The sequence below is a fragment of the Fukomys damarensis genome, unplaced genomic scaffold (genome assembly GCF_012274545.1).
Source record: "Fukomys damarensis isolate Sample0158 unplaced genomic scaffold, DMR_v1.0_HiC HiC_scaffold_2, whole genome shotgun sequence".
Taxonomy (NCBI): Eukaryota; Metazoa; Chordata; class Mammalia; order Rodentia; family Bathyergidae; genus Fukomys; species Fukomys damarensis.
The window spans coordinates 11,757,695-11,776,434 of record NW_022900914.1 but is presented as its reverse complement, the minus strand read 5'-3'; the positions used below and the strand labels follow the sequence as shown (position 1 = coordinate 11,776,434).

At 51.4% G+C, this 18,740-nt stretch overlaps 1 protein-coding gene across 2 annotated transcripts in view; it reads left to right on the top strand.

Annotated features, from left to right (window-relative positions):
- Positions 1–18,740, top strand: part of Galnt14 (polypeptide N-acetylgalactosaminyltransferase 14) — a 244,636-nt gene that overhangs the window by 188,298 nt on the left and 37,598 nt on the right. For both annotated transcript variants that reach the window (XM_010645360.2, XM_010645351.2), the window contains 4 exons: positions 6,293–6,391; positions 13,129–13,196; positions 15,292–15,357; positions 15,503–15,624. In XM_010645360.2, the coding sequence (XP_010643662.1) occupies positions 6,293–6,391; positions 13,129–13,196; positions 15,292–15,357; positions 15,503–15,624 (355 nt within the window). The remainder of the gene's footprint in view (positions 1–6,292; positions 6,392–13,128; positions 13,197–15,291; positions 15,358–15,502; positions 15,625–18,740) is intronic.

Genomic DNA, 18,740 nt, shown 5'->3' with positions numbered 1-18,740 from the left:
GTTCTGCAACACAAGTGAGAGAGGGTAGCTTTGGAGGCAAGAGGTAAGAGCAGTGCATGTTTGTGTAGATGAACAAATTAATCTGCATGTGAAATCCCAGTGAAATTGACATGAAATAAAAATTTCATGCCTTCTAGTGTATTGACATTGCCCATGAAATGAGATTAAAAGAAATTTCTGATTTTACACTTGTCATACTTTTTATACTGCTTGAGTTTTTCTCTTCTACAGAGTTGAGTTCACGTGAACCCAGGGGTCAGTCACAGAGTTGGCATTTTATGTTTTCTCATATTCCTTTTCCTTCTAGCTGAGAGCAGGTGTCCTTATATAAGAACAGAGCCTGGGGTGGATTAGATGTTCTCAGCTCCAAAAATGAAATCTGTGATCCTGAAAGCCAGGAACAAGTTTACCGTCCCTTGTCCTGGGAAATCCAAGAACAGAGGCAAGAGCTTAGTGTGCACTCCTCTTTCACACAAATCAGCACTGTGTTGGGTGCTTTTGGCCAAGAAGGAAGGGAGGAGGTGGCAGAGTTGTTTGTGAGGCTTCTGAGCTAGCATAGGACACAGAGAGTAATGGAATCAGGTGGGGCAGGGGATCCAGAGCTACTCTTTGGGGGACAGAGCACTGTCTCCCAGGAAGATCATCACCCCTAGTTGTCTTAGGCCTGTATTTCCTTTGCCTCGCTGGCTGTGGTGTTTAGGGAAACGTGGAGATGACAACTTAACCATGTCTTCAGCTTGAGTTTGACCTCCTCAGGATGCACTGGGAGTGCAGGAATTGGAAAGAAATGCCATTTTCTGCTTAGGAACAGACATTCAGGAACTGCCCCACCCAGGCGTCTTCTCCATCTTATAGGCCCCACTGGGGCGCTGTGTGGGAGGCCCTGTTAAAATGTCACCTCAGTGTCTCAGTCAGCCGTTTCTGCCTCTTCCTGTCACCGCTCAGGAGTGGCAGCCTGTCTTTTCCTTCTGGGCAGGTCCCTGTGACTGCTGGTTTCTAGAGCTCAGCAGAAGCAGCTACTCTGGGGTGTGATTTGAGATCCCATAGTACCCACAGTGTACTGGAGCACAGAGAGGACCGGAGTCTCAGTCTCCTCCACAGTGAGTGTGTAAAGCTGCAGCTACCTCACAGGATGCTCGTGAGCATTAAACGTGCTGAGAGTTGTGCTGTGCGGTGCCTGGCCGTGAGAGTTTACATTCCGTGAGGCAGACATAGTCAGCACTGCGAACTAGGGAAGTCATGCTGTGCTCTCATGCATGGAGGTAGCATGCAGTGGGGAGCGGGGGGCAGCCCCAGCTAGCAAGCAGTGGGACCACCGGGAACATCCATTGCTCATTCAGAGAATGAAGGTGCCCACGAGAATCATCTTCTCCTTTACAGGTTGCTGTGCTATTTCATGAGCTTGGGGTTTAAAATAAAAGGCATTGTGCCCATAATCACATTACTGCAGTAACTGATGAGCGATGGTCACTGAGCTTTGGAATGTACCCCAGTTGGCACATATTTGGGTACACTGGGTGGGCAGGAGAGGGATTCGCTCCTCCCCAGGACTTGAGGCTGGCATCTCAGACGTCCCTTGGAAGCATCTCAGGCCGGTAAGTGACACTAGACACCCCAGAGACTGAGTATCTTGAGCCCCACCTTGGGGAAACTAAGCTGTTTTTGAGTCTTTGTTGAAAAAAAAAGATGAAGAGGAGTTTGCTACTCGGGAGCTGTTGTTTCCCCCAAGGCAAATACCCCACCTTCCTCCAGTGTGGAGCTCCTCCTCCACACCATACTTTGCTGCTCACAGCTCTTCTTCCAGTAAAAACCCTGGATCTTTAATAAATTATCAACATGGTTTCTCGTCCATCTGTTGGCGCCAGACCTCCGTGTGGTCCGCCTTCTCTGGTGCCCTCATGCCCGGGAGAGATCTTGCTGTTTGATTAATCTTTTAGGTCCTCCCACAGAAAGCCCACTGTCTGGGCTGACTCTCTCCCGGTGTCAGCTTTTAAGGCCATTTCTCAGGCCCGTGGTCTCCTTTCTAGGCCCCTGCTCATCCCCAAGCAGGCTGCAGGTCAGGCCTTAAAGGGCAGGTGATGGTAACTTGGACACCGGCTCAGGGACCAGTAGGTCTGCCGGCACAGTGCCTTAGGCTCCTTGCCTTGGACCAAGGGAAGTCAAGCGGACCTGGGCTCCCCTCACCACACTGATCTATCAGGTGTGTGACCTTGAGTGAGTTCCAAGCCTCAGTTTCCCTCATCTGCAGAGGGAAGGTTCTCACAGACTATCGTGAGGGTCAAATGAGACAAAGGGTCAGCTGCAGCAGGGACAAGAGAACAGTCCCATGAAGTCCTTTGAGCCTGTGTGGGTGAGGCCCCTCCCTGCTGCCCGCTCTCCCTAGGCCTGGACCTGCAGGGGGAGCTGCTGGGCTTCCTGGCTAGTACTCCAGGTAGGGCCTGCATCCTTTGCTCAGTAGCGCAGGCAAAAGACTGCAGGGCTCCGAGGCCCAGGAACCAACCACTCAGACTCCGCTCAGGTCAGGGAGTTGAACTGGGTCACCTCTAAGGTCTCTGTCTTCGCTACCTTGTGTTCCTGAGCCTAGTAAATCAGCGTGGTGCTTTGCATGGAGCCCAGTAAATGAGCATAGTGTATTGCATGGAGCTGGCTCAGCTGCTTTCTGGATGTGATTACAATTCCAGCTCCCTTTTCCTCAGCACCAGGTGCTTTGCCTGCATTATCTGCAGTCTTTATTGCAAGCCTGGGAGGGAGGGATTTGTCCACATTTTACAAGTGACGGCATTGAGGCGCAGGGATGATAAATGTGATGCCCACGGGCACACAGTCTGTTCTGTACAGACCCAGATTCAAATCCAAGCATCAAACCCAGGTTCCTTTCACTAGCATTGATACCCCCTTGTTTGAGTGCCCTGCCTGTCATCACCCCTCATCTGCTCTTGGGACAGGGCAGGGCCACTCACCAGAGATGCCTTTCCAGCCCACGAAGGATCGAGCTCTGCCCAGCAGTCAGTCGTCTGCAGATTTGGACTGATGCTAGAAATAATACTAGTTCCTGTTTGTCAAGCACCTATTACTGCCTAACATGTCCATAATCTAAGAGAAAATACCAGCAACTTAGGAATTATCTCCATCTTCTAGGTGGGGAAACGGAGGCTGAGATATAGTGAAGCCACAGATAACACAGTGACAATGGTAGAGCCTCACTGCAAAAAGGTATTTGCGACATGCTGTTCAATTTCCCACACTTAACTGACCACTGACTATAATCAGAGCTCCTGGTAGTTGATGCTATGAGACCTTCAGCAGGAGGGACTTGGGCCAACCCGTTTCCCGGACGAGCACACAGCAAACTGGAGGGGTGGCTGACTTGCTCAGGTCCCCTGCTGGCCGGTGATGTCCAGAGCACCAGGCCAGGAGCCTGCAAACTCCTGGAATCTGTCCATCCCTGCTGCGTCTGTGAGAGCCTGTACCTCCTCCTCCATGAAGCCTGCCTCACCACCCTAGGCAGTCACACCCCTGCCCAACTCTGCATGTGTGCTTCTGTGTCACCACTCATCAGTACGGCTGCATACCCAGCTGGTGTCTTCCAGACATGTGGCCCCCTTTCCCAAAAGTCCTCTAAGCAGATGACAGCACCACCATCCCTCCCCAACTTTCCCCTGTGTAACTTATGCCGTGAAAGCTGGGACTTGGGGGCCCAGTGCCCCCAGCATGTAGAAGGGGCACCAGCTCTGATGCAGTGCCCAGGGTAGGGACATGGCAGCAAAGAGAAGCTTGGGGCTCAGCCACTGGATGTGTCGCAGACCTGACAGCGGAGGCCTCCCAAGTCTCTGCTCACCGTCTTTTCTTGTCTCTCAGGGAAACCAGGAGTGTGCACCAAGCTCTCTGACGTATCACCTCCCCCTTTAGAGGTAGATGATTATCCCAGCCTCTCCTTGACATGTGATTTATTCACCTTGGTACTGAACACACTCACTTTGTCCTCCTTCTGCCAAGCCTCTGCATGCCCTTGTGAACTCTGCAACCTTTCAATCCAGATCCCCAGTTCCACCTCCCCACCTCCTTCCCACTGCTCCTAACACAAGTCAGGGCTGTGTCAAAAGATAGGCAAGTCCTAGGCCGCTTCTGGCTGGGGACTGTTTCAAGGCATTTTCCCTTCCCTTTTATAATACTTTCTAATGTAGAACAAATCACCCCAAATATATAATATAGGCTTAAAGCAACAAGTCAGGGCTCCTCTTCCTGGCGTTTGTGGGTCAGGAACTGGGAGCATCTTGGCTGGGCGGTGCTAGCTCAGAGTCTCTCCTCGGGTGCAGCCAGAACCTGATACAGCTGTCATCTGATGCCCTGGCTGGGGTGGGTGGACCCACTTCGAGGCGGCTCATCCCTATGGCTGGTTTGTTGATGTGGGTGTGAGTGGGTGGCTTTGGCTTCTCTCCACATAAGCCTCTCTGGCAGGGCTGACTGTCTTCACAGCATGGCAGCTGGCTTCCCTGTGCATGGCCAAGGCAGAGGCTACAGAGCTTTTGGGATTTAACCTTGGAAATCACATGCAGTTGCTTTCACCATATCCTATTGGTCATAGGCGCTGCCCTGAGTCAGGGAGAGAGGCAAAAAAAGGGCATGAAGACTAGAAGGTAGCTATGACAAAAAGCCACCTGGGAGGCTGGGCTCTGCACCTTTCGAAACCACAGAAGGCCGAGTCTTCATTTCCTGACTCTCTCCCTCCCTTTCACCATACATGGGTATCCGGTGTACTTTGCCCCATTCTAGGGTGCAGAGCTGGGCAAAGCCTTGACCTTCCCTGAAGGACTCGCAGTCAAGGTCGGGAGAGTCTTATCACAGGAAGTCCTCAAAAAGAAACTTTCAGAATGACGGAAGCACAACGGACGGGGGAGTATGCAGTGCTCTCGCAGCAGAAGGGACATTCACTTTGTGTCTTGAAGGATGAATAGGAAAGGGGAGGTTAGTGCCCCGTTAGCACTGTGCAGAGAGCTTTGGCAGCATTTGAGATTGTGACTGTGAAAGCTCTTGAAGGCTGTGGTCAGGAGCTGGACTTCGTGCATCAGCAGCCACTGGAGGGCTTCGAGCCAGAGGAGAGCCTGGCAGAGCCATGGGGCAGACAGAACAGGATGGCAGGAAGACTGGAAAGGAGGTTGCTGCCACCATGATGGAAAGGTTGTGCTGAAGCCATGGGGCTGGGGACAAGTCTCTGGAGCTGGAGCTGACAGGATGTGACAGGAAGGCCAGGGAGGCCTGAGGCCTTGCCAGCCTTTCTCTTCCCCAACTCCTGCTTCTTGTGATCACCCATGCCCTGCACCTGCTCTCTTCCTTAGTTCAATGCCCGACTGTCTCTGCATCAGCACCACAAGCCTGCCGTGTGTGCTGCCGCAGAACAAAGCGTCAGGGTGGCCACAGGGCACCAGCCCTGAGGACTGCGGATCTCGACGTTTTTAGGTCGCAAACTTCTTTGAGGATCTAGTGAAGGTTTGAGCCATCTTCCCAGCGGAAAGGAAACGTACATTTGCACAAATAGTTCACAAACAATTTTGGAGGGCTCAGTGGCCTGGAAAGCCCACCTTTGCCCCAAATTAAAAGCCTAGGGAAAGAGGCGGAAATGAGAGCAAATGTCTGACTCCCCAAAATCTATTATTTACTTCTTCTTCTCTTCCTCCTCCCACTCTCACCCATCATCCGGCAACCCCTGAAACTGAGAAGCAGGAGACAGAGTTCACCCAGTGATGGCCCTTGGTGGCACCAGCCTCACTTGGCAGGTTTATTTCCATTATTATAGTAATTTTCGGGCTGCGGGCTACAATTTTCACTTGCAGCGAGGTATTAAATTGAAATTACCCCAGATGTAATTGGTGTACAGGATAATCCTAGACACATGGAAGTGCATGCTTTCTCTTCCGGCTTTATTGCTTACACAGGGCTTTAGAACTCGGCCTCCTTAAACAGCCGGATTTCAGTGTGGAGCCCAAGACTTGGCGCGGGGATTCTATAGTTGCTGGGATCCACCGTGCACTAGCTCTGGCGGGCATGCACAAATATGACACTTGGTTTGTTGTCTCTGAACTTAGTTTAGATTGGCTAAATCCCAAGTTCCCCCAAGATGGCAAAAACTGAGCTTCAGTCTTTCCCAGAGCTCTCTTCACCCCACCTATGGCTAGGGGAGGCCCCCAGATGACAGGCACCTGTCTATACTGGTGACCACCCTAATGCCCATTTTCTCAGCTCTTTGCATCGCTTGGCCACTGCAATCCTACTCATCTTCCACCTTCTTTCTCAGGTGCACGCTGCTGGTGTATCACACAGCCCTTCCGCCCACCAGCATCATCATCACTTTCCACAACGAGGCACGCTCCACCTTGCTTAGAACCATCCGCAGGTAAGGCGCCTGCCCCGCCTGTGGGCCGACACCGGGCCAGCGCTTGGTGATGGCCTGTGCCCACCAGGAGCTGCTGTGTCCTAAGAATGCCAGGTACTTCCAAGCATGTGCCAGGAACTAGTCTACATACCTCATGTGTGCACTCGGCCACTCCTCACATGCCAGTGAGGAAAGCCATCTTCCCGCTTACAGGGAGAAACAGGCCTTTGGCATTAGTACCTTGCAGAAGTTTAAAGAGAGTAGAGAAAATGATCCGGGAGTCCTAGCCCTTTACCTTATGCTAGTCGGCCTTGAGACCATGTGTTCACAACTGACAGAGGCCTGGAGAGGCTGGGCCTATGCTCCACCCTCAGCATCAGGCTGGGGTCAGGGTCCAGGTCCTCCATGGGCTGCCTTCCCTGCACCCTACCTCTCCATGGCCTCCCACCCATGTTCCTTGGGTTCCAGCTCTGTTGCCCTTGGACCACTCTGACTACCTTTGGCTTCCAGTCTAGGGCATGCACGGCCTATAAATGGCTTTGAGGATGCGTCTTGTACACAAGTCCCAGAGCCAGCTCCAGGAGAACTGTTCCCTGGACACAGAGTTGGCTCCCAGAAGACGTGCTCCAGAACTCCTGCCCCAGGTTCTCAGAGCTCCTGGCGGTCTTAGCTGCCTTTTCCCCATGGCATGGTTCCCTGATGCCATGGGTAAGAAAGAAGACTAAGTGTGGGCCAGAGAAGTACAAGCAGCATGGCAGACCCTCTGGTCATCTCCGCCACTCAAGCCGCACTTTGCTCCCTCCCTCCACACCGTGAGTGCAGAGGGAGGTTCTGGGTGAAGAGGAGTGTGCCCCACAGTGGGCTCCTCCTAACAGAGGCCACCAGATTTTCAGCTCCTCCCGTCACTAAGTGACGAATGTCCACTACGCAGGGTCAGCGTGTCCTCAGAAACCCCGAGAACAGCAGGCATGCAGAGGGTCAGCTCCGCTGCTCGGATGTCCTTTGCACTTGACCCACTGGCTGCTTCCCCCTGCTGCTGGCCCTTTGCTGGCTTCCACTCTCACCCCACAAGCCACCCAATTCAAGAGTGAGTCAAATGGGATTTCCCAACAAGGCAACAGCTCATGACAAGAAAATGTGCCGGGTCACTGTGGGTGTCACTGTAGTCAGTAAGGTACCTTGCTGACTTGTAAACCAGTACAGGTATATAGGGGAGGAGCAGGGATAAAGGGTTCCCTGATTAAGTTGGGTTTCTTCTCACTGGAGAGAAGGGAGTTTCTGGGTCACCTGGGCTGAGCAGATACACCAAGGACAGAGGTGGCTGATTCTAAAGTGCTGGCCTGGGCCCTGCACCATCATCACCTGCTGGGCACCGGAGCATCTTCAGGAACAAACCAGTGGCACCTCTGGTGGCTGCCGCCCAGGTCGTGTCTGGACGTGTTTGCCAGATGTTGCCGTGAAAACAATATTAGTAGCCCAGAGAGGTTCCTGCTTTCCACACTGGCCTCTCCTGCCCTTCAGGGAGTCCTTTGGTGCCGAGAACATGCACATGCACACCTAACACACGCACACACACACACACACACACACACCAGCAAGGGCTTCCTCTGGGCTTTTCTCTGCACATCCCTGTCCAGTACTTAATGCATTTTTCACAGTGTGATCTTCAGCGAGCTCTGCTAAGGCAGGACTCTTATCTGACTCATCTCTTAGTTTCCCTCCCTGTGGCTGTTTGCTAATCAAGGAGGTGGGAACACTGATCCTGCTTAGCACCTGGAGCTGCTGTGGGTTAATCCTTCTAGGGGACGGAAAGCTGTGCCTGGCGTGGAGTGAATGCTTGATCTGTTACCCATCTCTCTGCAGCTGCACAGCTAGTGAGCACTCCAAAGGGGCCGGAGGGTACTGAAAGGATACTGTACTCGGAGTCAGAAGATCTAGGTCAGGTTCCAACCCTGCCACCTCCCAGCTGTGTGGCCATGGAAGGTTATCAGCCACATGTGTAACATTTCCAACCATAAACTTTGCTCTAAGAAATGTCCTGGATGTTTTAGGTGTGTTATAGCATGAGGCAGGGGTCTCTCAGGCCCCACTAACACTGCATTTTATGTTCTCCAGGGCACCTGAGCTGCCACCCGCAGATTTCCTCTTCAGCTCTGAGAGCTTCCTCTTTCTCTTCCTGCTGCTCTTGTATCTTTTATAACAGTAACAGTAATACGTAAAAATAATAGTTTTGATACATTAATGCATCCTGAGCTGTATGGTCTACAGAACACTTCCCACCTTTCGCTTTCATGGGAGCTTCATGCTGAGCTGGGCAGAGCCCAGAGCCTCCGGGCTGGAAAGCAGAGGAGCCAGCCTTGGGCTGGGAGGAGACAGTGCAGCACCTCTGTCCATTGGGCTGGTGGAGTGCTGTCCCCAACATCCTGCACCCTGCACTCAGAGACAAAGTTTAGGTCCCATCAGCACCCTGAAAGCTGAAGTTCCAGACCAGCAAGCTAAGAGCCACGGACGATTTTCTGCCTCCCTCACACTTCAGATGTAAACTAACCCCGGGCTCGATCCAGGTGTGATACCCACTAATAGCAACTCAGGAGCCTGAGAACTATCAGCAGGCTGGACCAGAGGAATTTTAGGAGTGGGTATAAGGAAGTCCACTTTCTGGAAACACCTATACTTTAAGATTCTGTACCTCCCTTCTACTCCAGGTTACCCAAATAATTCATTAGCCATTGGGGGCATGAGATGAAGTATGGATTCCTAACTTGATTTTGTCATCCATGAAAAGGTGCCCTCTTAGGTACCACTCCACCCTATCTTACAGGGAGGACTTGGGTGCATGCCCTTCTTCACCACCATCCCTGTCCAGGCCTCTGAGCCACTAAGCACTGTAGTTAGTCGGGGCTCTGGGGGCTGGGAATGGGGGCTCAGACCCAGGCAGAGGCCTGGTGGGGGGAGAGGGTCACAGTCTTGATTAATTAGGGACTTACTTAAGGAAAAAGAAAGCATGCCCTGAAGGATGGGCCATCTTGAATGGTGTCCCTGAAGGTCTTTGTGTTTATGTGAGACCCAGGGCTGCCCCTTCCTCTGGGGGCATCCTGCAGCCCTACACCTCCCATGGGGGCTCCGGAGCGTGCACCATCGATCACCTCACATCCTCACTCTTCTTAATGTTATGTTTTGTTGATGCTGCTGCTGTTGTTGTTGTTATTGTTACTGTTTTGTAATAGTCCAGCTCTAGAGGGGCACTTTCTCTGGGAAGATGGTTAAGACTTTGGATGCTGGGGCTAGATTTGCCTGGCTCTGCCTGAAACAGTTGTGTGACCCTTTGCAAGCTGCTTAATCTATCTGCCTCAGTTTCCTTTTCTGCAGAACAGGGACTTCTTGTACCAACTCATTGGCACGATTGTGGAGAAGATGGCACTAGACACAGATAGATGAAGGACTGGGAGCCAGGCTAGTACATAGGGAGCTTGTACCGGTGGTGACAAGTGTGATGCTCAGCCTCACCAAAGACAGCAGTGTCGAAAGCGGCAGTTCTCTGACAAAGGCAGATGTCAGAATCTCCCGGGAGTCCTATTAGAACACGGTTTCTTGGGCTCCAGCCCCAGAATCTGACTCAGTTTGTCTACTTGCACTTCTGATGAGGCCCCACTTGGCAGTGATGCTGCTGGTTTAGGGACGGGCCTTTGGAAATCTCAGTTGTGTATCACGCCTGTGAGTATTACAGCTTCAGCATCCCTTGCTACCAGCGCCCATAGTCTCAGAGGAGCTACCGTCCATGCTGTGGACTGAGGCTGTCCTGCTGAAGAGCAGGGCTGCCCAGACACAGTACTTGAACCCCGATCTGTCTCTCTGCAGAAGGACTACACTCAACTCTCAGTGGCCTCGGGTCTTCATTCAACTGTATTTATGGAGTGTTTGATAAAACCTGCCTGTATATAGCACTGTGGAGTTCATGAAGCAATTTCAAATACATCTCCTCATTTCTTACGCACAAAAGCCTGTGAAGTAGGTCAAGTATTAATATCAGCTGCTTTTACAAGGGAAAGGTAATTACAGAAAGAAAGGGAGGCTGAGTGCGAAAGGCACCTAGTTCTAGACAGCATGGCTAGTGGGTGGTGAGCCCGCCTGGCCTGTGAGCCCACACCACGCTTTCCTGCCACCTCCCTGAGGCTCCCGGTGGGCCCCGCGGCCAGGGTGCAGCAGGCAGAAAGAAGGTGTAGACGCCATGTGTGCAGCTGCCCTTCCACAGGGAGGTGAGCTGCTGATAGGAGACAGTTCCAGAATCATCACAGGAGAGTGTGGCTTTATACTCTGTGTGCCAACAAAGAGAGCTCTCATTCCCACACTGAGCCCTGTAGCACAGAGTGGGGCAGCCCGAGCCAGGGGAAGCAAGGGGAGACCAGCCTGTGCAGGACCAGCCCCGGGAGGAAAGCAGTCTGCTCTGCTGCAGAGAGGCTGGTGGGAGAGTGAGGAAGGGAGACCGCCCGCCCTGCAGCCAGGAGGAATGAGGTAGGAGGGCGGAAGGGAGGGCCCCGGAGGATTGTCAGCCCGGGCCAGGCCAGGTTCCTGGGGCTGGACCTGACCTTTTTCCTTCTCCAACCACCCAAGGCATGGAGAGCATTTGCCCATCTCAGGCCCTCCCAGCCCTGAGCCGCTCTTAGGGAGACCCCGCCATCATTTCAATTGCTCTGATTAGAGGAGCAAAAACAAGCCAGGTGTTACCAGGAAATGGTCTAATTAGCACTTACTGCTGACGATTCTTTTTTTCCCCCCCCTGTTTTAAACCCTGGACATTTTTTATTCACTAATCATCTCTCAGTTCAACCAGCGCGGAGCTGCACGCGATTTACCTTTTGATGTTCGGAGATGAGAACTCTTGAATTTCAAAGAGCCGGCAGGGATTTGGGGGGAATCGAATGCAGAAGCTACAGTCATAATCAAACCTCATTAGAGGTTATTCTTCGAGCAGGTTTTTTCTCTGCCTCCCTCTCCCCTCCAGCTCTGATTAGAGGGCTGGGCTGGGTTTGTTGTGTTTTCTTTGGGACAATCATGGTGAGCGATCTCCTCCTACCACCCTGGTGGATGCTGCAGCCTTTTCCCCCTCTGTATCCCCCCCAGACACTGGCAGCAGGTTTGGGGCTTTGTATTGGGGTTGCTCTCCGCCATACACCAGTTGCCATGGTGAGAATTAAGGCTTCATAAATAAAGGTAGCTTCAGGCAAAGTTCCCTTGCAGGAGGGTCTGCACCCTGCTTAGAAAGGGGGCTGCACCACACACAGGCCCAAAGCAGGCCTCAGGGGATTGATGCTCATGATGCCTCCCCAGCATTCATCCTGAATGTCTTTTCCAGTACACACGCAGTTCCGGGGGTCCTGCAGTGACAGGTGCAGTCCAGGAGTGTTTTTCAGAATCCACACATTTTGGGGGCATGCAGAACTGGGGTATAGTCATCGCAGTTGGCATTGAGGCCCACAGTTAATACAGAAACCTAGCTTTGCCCCTAGAGATTCACAGCACAGGACAGGAGTGGGGTGGGGGGAAGTAGCCAGAGTCAGTTCAATTTAAAAAATCATTAATGATGCACAAAATGGTAATAATTGCTACTATTTATCATCACTTAGTGCCAGATGTTATGCTAAATACCTTATATACATTTTCTCCTTTTAGTTCTCTCAATGGCCCTGTGAAGTAGATACTCCTATAATTAATCCCACTGAAGCAACTTGCCCAAGTTTACACGGCTAGTAGCAAGTAGATACTGGACCACAAGCGTTCAGAGAGTAGAGCTCACTTCTCCTGAGCTCCTCATTCTGTGCCCAGTGCCAAGCATATAGCGTGTGCACTAAATGTCCCACAGGGTATGGTTCTGGGCCAAGGCACTGTGCTAGATCTCGGTGATACAGGGAGAACTTGATCAGGATCACCATCTAGAAGGGACAGGTGGCGGGAGGAAACCAACCGCCAGAATCAGAAAGTGATAAGATCCATAGGAAGCTTCAGGTGCAAACTGCTAAGGGATCCCAGAGGAGGAAGCAATTCATTCTCACTGAGTAGACTGGAGCATGGTTAGAGAGGAAGCGACATTTGAACTGGCCCTTGTGGGCAGTGTAGGGCCATTCAGTCCAGAGAAGAGGCTCTCAGTTATGAATTAGCAGGAAGGATATGTGCAGATGCTGCCTTTGCATGTGGGGCACATGGGGACGGGGGCCACCGTCAACTGGTAGGAAGCTACGGGGAGCATGCCTCTGAGGGCTTGGAGTACAGAGCGGGGAGCCGTGGTGGAGCTCTGTCAATTTATTTGCACTACTGAGCATCTGGAGATTCAATCTAGGTCTCCAAGGAGGCCTGGGACTGGGAGATGCAGGAGCAGGTCACCGCTGCTGCAGTAAACCAGAAAGAAGAGGGTGACCCAGGGCAGAGGTATGGGAGGTGAAAGGGACTGAGTGACATTTATTTTCAAATGGAGCCAGCCAGGCTCATTCACTAGTTTGATGTGGGGTTTCAGGAGGGAAAGGGTTGCTGGGAATGATGCCCTGATTTCTGTCCCAGGAGTTCGGGACAGGATGTTAGCCTTGTCTAAGGCAGGAGGGCACAGCTACATCCTGCTGCCTCGCTGGTGAGCAGTGTGACGTGACAGGTTCTCTGGTGGCTCTGAGCCTTTACTCCACCAGTACGATGATGTCTGTTTAAGACTCAGGTTAATACATACATTTTGCCATTGGAAGCCATAATGATTTTTTCTTTCCCTTTCACAGTGTATTAAACCGAACCCCTATGCATTTGATCCAGGAAATCATATTAGTGGATGATTTCAGCAATGACCGTAAGTAATAATATCACTCACTAGCTATGTAAGCACAAATGCCTGGTCCCAGCCAATGCACAAGAGGAAGAGCAAAGCCCACTGATTCTCTGAGGATGGGGAAAAGCTGCGGTTGGTAATGGGCATGGAAGATGAGAGTCCATGCCTGGGCTGAAGGAGCTAAATCCTCCACTTCAGAAGCAATTTCTAGGATTCTGTGCTGTCAGCTTTTGAGGACCTAGCTAGCTAAATCATTGGGTTGGCTTGTATACGAGTGTGCCTGTGAGTGGGTGTGCATACACAGTGTGCACATACGTTTGTGTGCACTGAGTATGCGACATGCGTATGGACATGTGCCCTGCACCCCCAGCCTATATTCCTGTACATGGGAAGAGACACCAAACTTTCAGAGTATCAACATTGGGACCCAGCGCCCAAAAGCTGTGGCCATCACTAGAGACTTTTGATTCTCGTGCTGCATTAGCCTGCCAGTCTAACCTGAGGCTATCAGCCCTCTTCTCTGCATTCCCGGGGAGTCTGGCTGGGCCCTGACTTTGGAATCCACCATAGTCTATCCCATCACCTGGCCGTGATACCATGAGCAGCTGCCTTTCAGTCTCCCAGTGCTGACCATCATGTCCTACCTCCTCCCGCTCTTAGCCATCCTTCACAGGAGCTTGGTTCCACCCATATTCATACCCCAGATCCACTTTTGCCAAGAACACGCTGCATTGTCCGTCATCAGTGTGCTGAGTTTGAAAGGCGCAATAATTATAGAAGCATGTTGGGATTTAAGTGTCGGCAGTCGGACATTTCCTCCGAGAGCCATTGTCCCAGCAGCCTGGGTGCAGTTCAGTGCAGTCAGCCTCACCCAGGCAGAACCGCATCTTCCCAGAGAGGAGCCAGGGGAAATGGGATGGCCACTGGGGACAGCTCCAAGTCCCAGGAGAGTGGAGACACTCACATCAGCTCAGATGCCGGGAGCTGCTGTGGAAACACCGGAAACCCACCCTTGTGACTTGGAACCTCGGAGAGTAATGCAGAAGTGACTGTGTGTGAGGCTAAGGGTAATCAGATCTGGATCCCCAGTTCCAGAACTCAGTGATCTGCTTCTCCTTCCCCAGTGAGAAACAGCATGAAGGAGGGGAGAGCTGGGGGGTAGCCTGGCACTGAGGCAGGAAATGCTTTAGGATTCTTATGGGTAGAATAGCCTAGTGCTCAGTGCCTGGCCTCAGGAGCTAGACTGTCTAGGCTCCAATCCTAGACCTAGAATTTACTCATTGGCCATGAGCCTTGAGTGAATAACTAGCCCCGTGTTCAGCAACTTCCTTGTCTATAAAATAAAGATGGTTGTAATGGTACGTGGTCTATAAGGGGACTTACTATGCTAACACACTTAGGGTACTTAGACGGGACCTCACCCAGAGGAAGCCATGCAAGTCTCCTCTGTTGTCTGTTAGGAGTCCAGAGCTTGCAGAGAGGCTAGTCAGTAAACAAATGAAGCAGAGCTGGTGGGGCTAGTGTGGAGTCCACAGCTGAGGAAGTGATGGGGCAGTAGGCAAGCTCAAGGTGAGGTGCCTAGGAAGACGTCTCTCACCTGCCATGGCACAGTGTCCCGTGCCATCTTTTCTTTCCATTAACAGCTCTTTGCAGAGCAGCTGGCCAGTCCTTTCACAGAGACAGCCTCCATGAGCTGAAAGCAAAGTCCCAAATCTCTCTCTTCCATTTTTGGCCTTCCACCAGTTTTGACCAGACCCACTGAAATGAACAGGGCTCTGATCTTATCATTTAATGGTCAAAGGAGGAATGTACCCGGGTGACTGGGCCAAGATTTCAGACTTGTAAAGTTTTCAAGCAGGTATACAAATGATCCTGGAGACCAGTCTGCTCCCAGGAGGCCCAGTTGGGCTTTGTCCTCAGTGAGCCACTTTGTGTAACAAGCAGCAGTGATTGGCAGCGCCTCCCATAGCCCAGGAGCTCCCTGGAGTTGGGACCAGGCTGTGGCTGTGCAGTTAGGAGCGGGAACAGCGAGCAAGGCTACCCTCCCAATCCTTCAGGTTCACCTGCATGCATTTGCAGCCCTGGGCTCTCACTGGTGTAAACTTTGTCTTTGCAGCTGATGACTGCAAGCAGCTCGTCAAACTGCCCAAAGTGAAGTGCTTACGCAACAGTGAGCGGCAAGGTAGGTCTGTGCTGCCCTCAGGTCTCAGTGTGAGCCTGGGGAGGAGGGTTGGGAGGTGGCTGGTGTCTATTTGGGGAGTGCTGGGTGGCCCCTCTGTGCTCTTACCACACCATGGACGGACAGTGGTTGCTTGTCCTTGACACAGGTCTGGTCCGGTCCCGGATGCGGGGTGCTGACATTGCCCAGGGTGCCACTCTGACATTCCTGGACAGCCACTGTGAGGTGAACAGGGACTGGCTGCAGCCACTGTTGCACAGGGTCAAAGAGGTGAGTGGGACTGAGGAGCAGAGCTGAATTTCCCACCTCCATTTCTCCGGAGGCCGGGGCAGGACACTGCTGTTTCCACCTCACAAATGAAGGAACTAGGGCGGACCACCTTGCCCCAAGTCACACAGTCAGAGCAGGGTGTTTGACCATAGTGTCAGCCCCATCAGGCCCACACTTTGGGTCACCAACAGCAAGATGTAATGCTCTCAGTTTCCTGGGCAGGAGACAGCAGCAGATTCCAGAAAGGAAGCCCTCATGAATGTCTTTGGTAGGAAAGAGACAGCAGAATCAGCCATGCCTCACACTCAAGTCCTGAGGCTTCTGTCTTCCTCCCACCTGCTGTCACTCTTAGCCAAGGTCCTGAGCCTCAGGGCTGAGAGACCTGAAATTCCTTGCCCCTGTTCGCCCTTCCATTGCAATGGAATTCTGTATGTCTGTCACTTCTCTGGGAAGTGAAAGACATAGTTTTCCCCTTACAATTGTATCTTCTAACAAGTCCACTCACTGTCCTGGTGATCCACAGAACACATATTATAGACCAGTGGTGGCGAACCTATGGCACACATGTTATTTGTTTTTAAAGTAAAACCTCTGCATTGAGGCTTAATTGCACTGTTGGCATCTTGGGATAAATAAGTGGGTTTGGGCTGCAGTTTGGGCACTTGTCTCTAAAAGGTTTGCCATCACTGTTATAGGCACTGGTGTTTGTGCTTTTTGTCTTGTTTCTGGAACTTTAGAGGAACCACTGAAGTGTGAATGAGGTATTTGTAACATACAGATGAGGAAACAGTTTCAGGACTATTATGTAATTTGGCCGTATTCCTTGGCTGGTACCTCCAATGCCAGATCCTTGGGCATTGCTAGCATGCCAGCACTGTGGCTTCTTGCTCTTTGTGAGAGCACCTAGACTCCTGCCTGCATAATGACAGTGCCAGGGGGTGAAAGAACCCAGTGCTCCAGAGAGAGACAGAAAGTCTTCCCAGTGTTCAGTGTAGTGAGCCAGTCTTGGCAGATATACTGAGCTCCACGCATGGTCCTAGATGGTCAGTCCCATCAGTGACCACTTTTCTGAGCTTGGGAGGGGTCATCGTCTTTGCGATGTTTAGAAAAATTCTTCAATTGACGGCGTATAGGTGAAGAGTTCTGGGTTAAGAAATACTGAGTTATGAACAGAGTGGGAGCTTCTTCTGATACCGAGGCTTTTCCAATGCACCCCCTCCTCTACCCCTTCCTCAACATGCTTGTCCAGTCTCCGAAGCCTTCCCCGGCTCAAGCTCCAGCACAGCAGTGCCACTGCCTGTTCTGAATGTGCTCCTGGCATCCCCATTGCTCTCTATATGACCAAGCCCTTCCGGTCCCTGGATGCCCTTCCCTCCTCTTGCTCCTCAGGGCTTTGCTCACATCTTGCAGAACTGGCAAGGGTCACTCCAGGCAGTAATTGCTGTCTCCCTCCCTCCACATGTCCTCTTAGTTCTTCTTTCCCCTAACATGCCAAACCCAGTGGGGTGCCAGTCTCCTCCTGTGGCCACTCCAGCTACTGGACAGTAGGTGCTCAGGGTATCTGGACAGGTTAATAAGAAACCAGATGTGAGGGGGTGGTAATAGTGGGAATTAGGAGGAAAGCAGGCTCATTTCCTGTCCCTAAACTAATTAGCAACGTTTACTGAGCAGTTGTTTGGAGCAGAGTCCCGAGTGCTGGAACGGGCTGTGTCAAAGGAATTCACACCTCCTCAGGAAGTCCTCCCTACTGTTCCTGGTGTACTGGCCTTCACTGTTTTGCAAGTGACTTCCAGGGAAGGAGGTGACCACAAAGAGAAGAGATGTGCAAACTCCAGTAACAAGGAAGGTCCCTGTGAGGAATAAATACGGAAAACATTTGTGCTAGCTCCCACATAGTGCCGTGAGGAAGCCCACTTTCTTCCTGGCAAGGTCTTTATGCTTGTGAATTGCTGACAACAGCTCAGGGCCAGTGAAGTCATCCTGCCACTGCTGATGCCTGGAGCTAAGAAGAAACTGGAGTGTGTGAACAACTGAAGGTTAAGGCAGCAGAATACAAGCAAGGTTAGGGTGCCTGGCTGGGGTGGGGTTGGAATCAGCATCTCTGATCATGAGAGTTTTATACAAAAGAGGGGAGGTGCTGCCTACTTAAACTAAGATCAGATGAAAAGAAGCAGATTTGAAGCCCAGGAATAGAGTATAATAGAAAGCTTCTTGTGAGACCAGGGAAGAAAAGGCTGGGACCTCTCACTTTCCACTATCAAACCCAGTCAGTATAGACATTTTGGAAATTACAGTGGTACCTCAGCTCATGAACATTTCTGTTTGTGAACAATTTGGTTTGCAAACAAAAGCATTTGGCAAAACTTTGTTTTTGTTTGCAAATTTTACATCAGATGCAAATACAACTGCAGCTATCTTTCCTGCACAAACACAAATGTGGCCACCTTTTCCAAAATCGTGGAACAAATTAAGTTTCTCATTTGAGGTACCACTGTATAACAGAATGAAAACTCATCAGCCAACATTCTTTCACATGATGGATATCCACTGTTACTAGGATCTTTTTCTCTTTGCAAAAGTGTCTTTATATATAGTTGCAGTTATACTGTACTTACACAGTCTGTATCCTGCTTTTTCCTGTTACACATAGGCATTTTCTAGGCAGTGTCTTTAAGGTAGTTTGGCCTTTACCCAGAATGGCAGGGTGTGCTGAGCAGCCAGAAAGTTCATCTCCAAGGACAAAATGAGGGGCTGGGCTCCAAGGCACGAGGCAGTGACCACACTGCTGTCCCCTCCTGGCTCTGCCTGCCCATCCCACTGGCCAGCTTGCTGCTCGTCAGCAAGAGCTGAAGATGATGGAGCCGGGGCTCTCAAGAGAGGCTGGGTCCACTGCGCTGGGTGTGATCCGGGCTCAGACCCGAGTCCAGAGGCCCTGCATTGAGCACTGTGTCCAGGCACTGCGGGAGGCACCCATTATAGCAGTGAGCCCAGCCATCGTAGATATGTGTGTGAGTGTTATACAATACACAAAGCAAAATTTACCATTTTAACCATTTCAAAGTGAACAATTCAATGATTTTAGTATGTTCACAGTGACTTAGTATGTTCACCAAAAT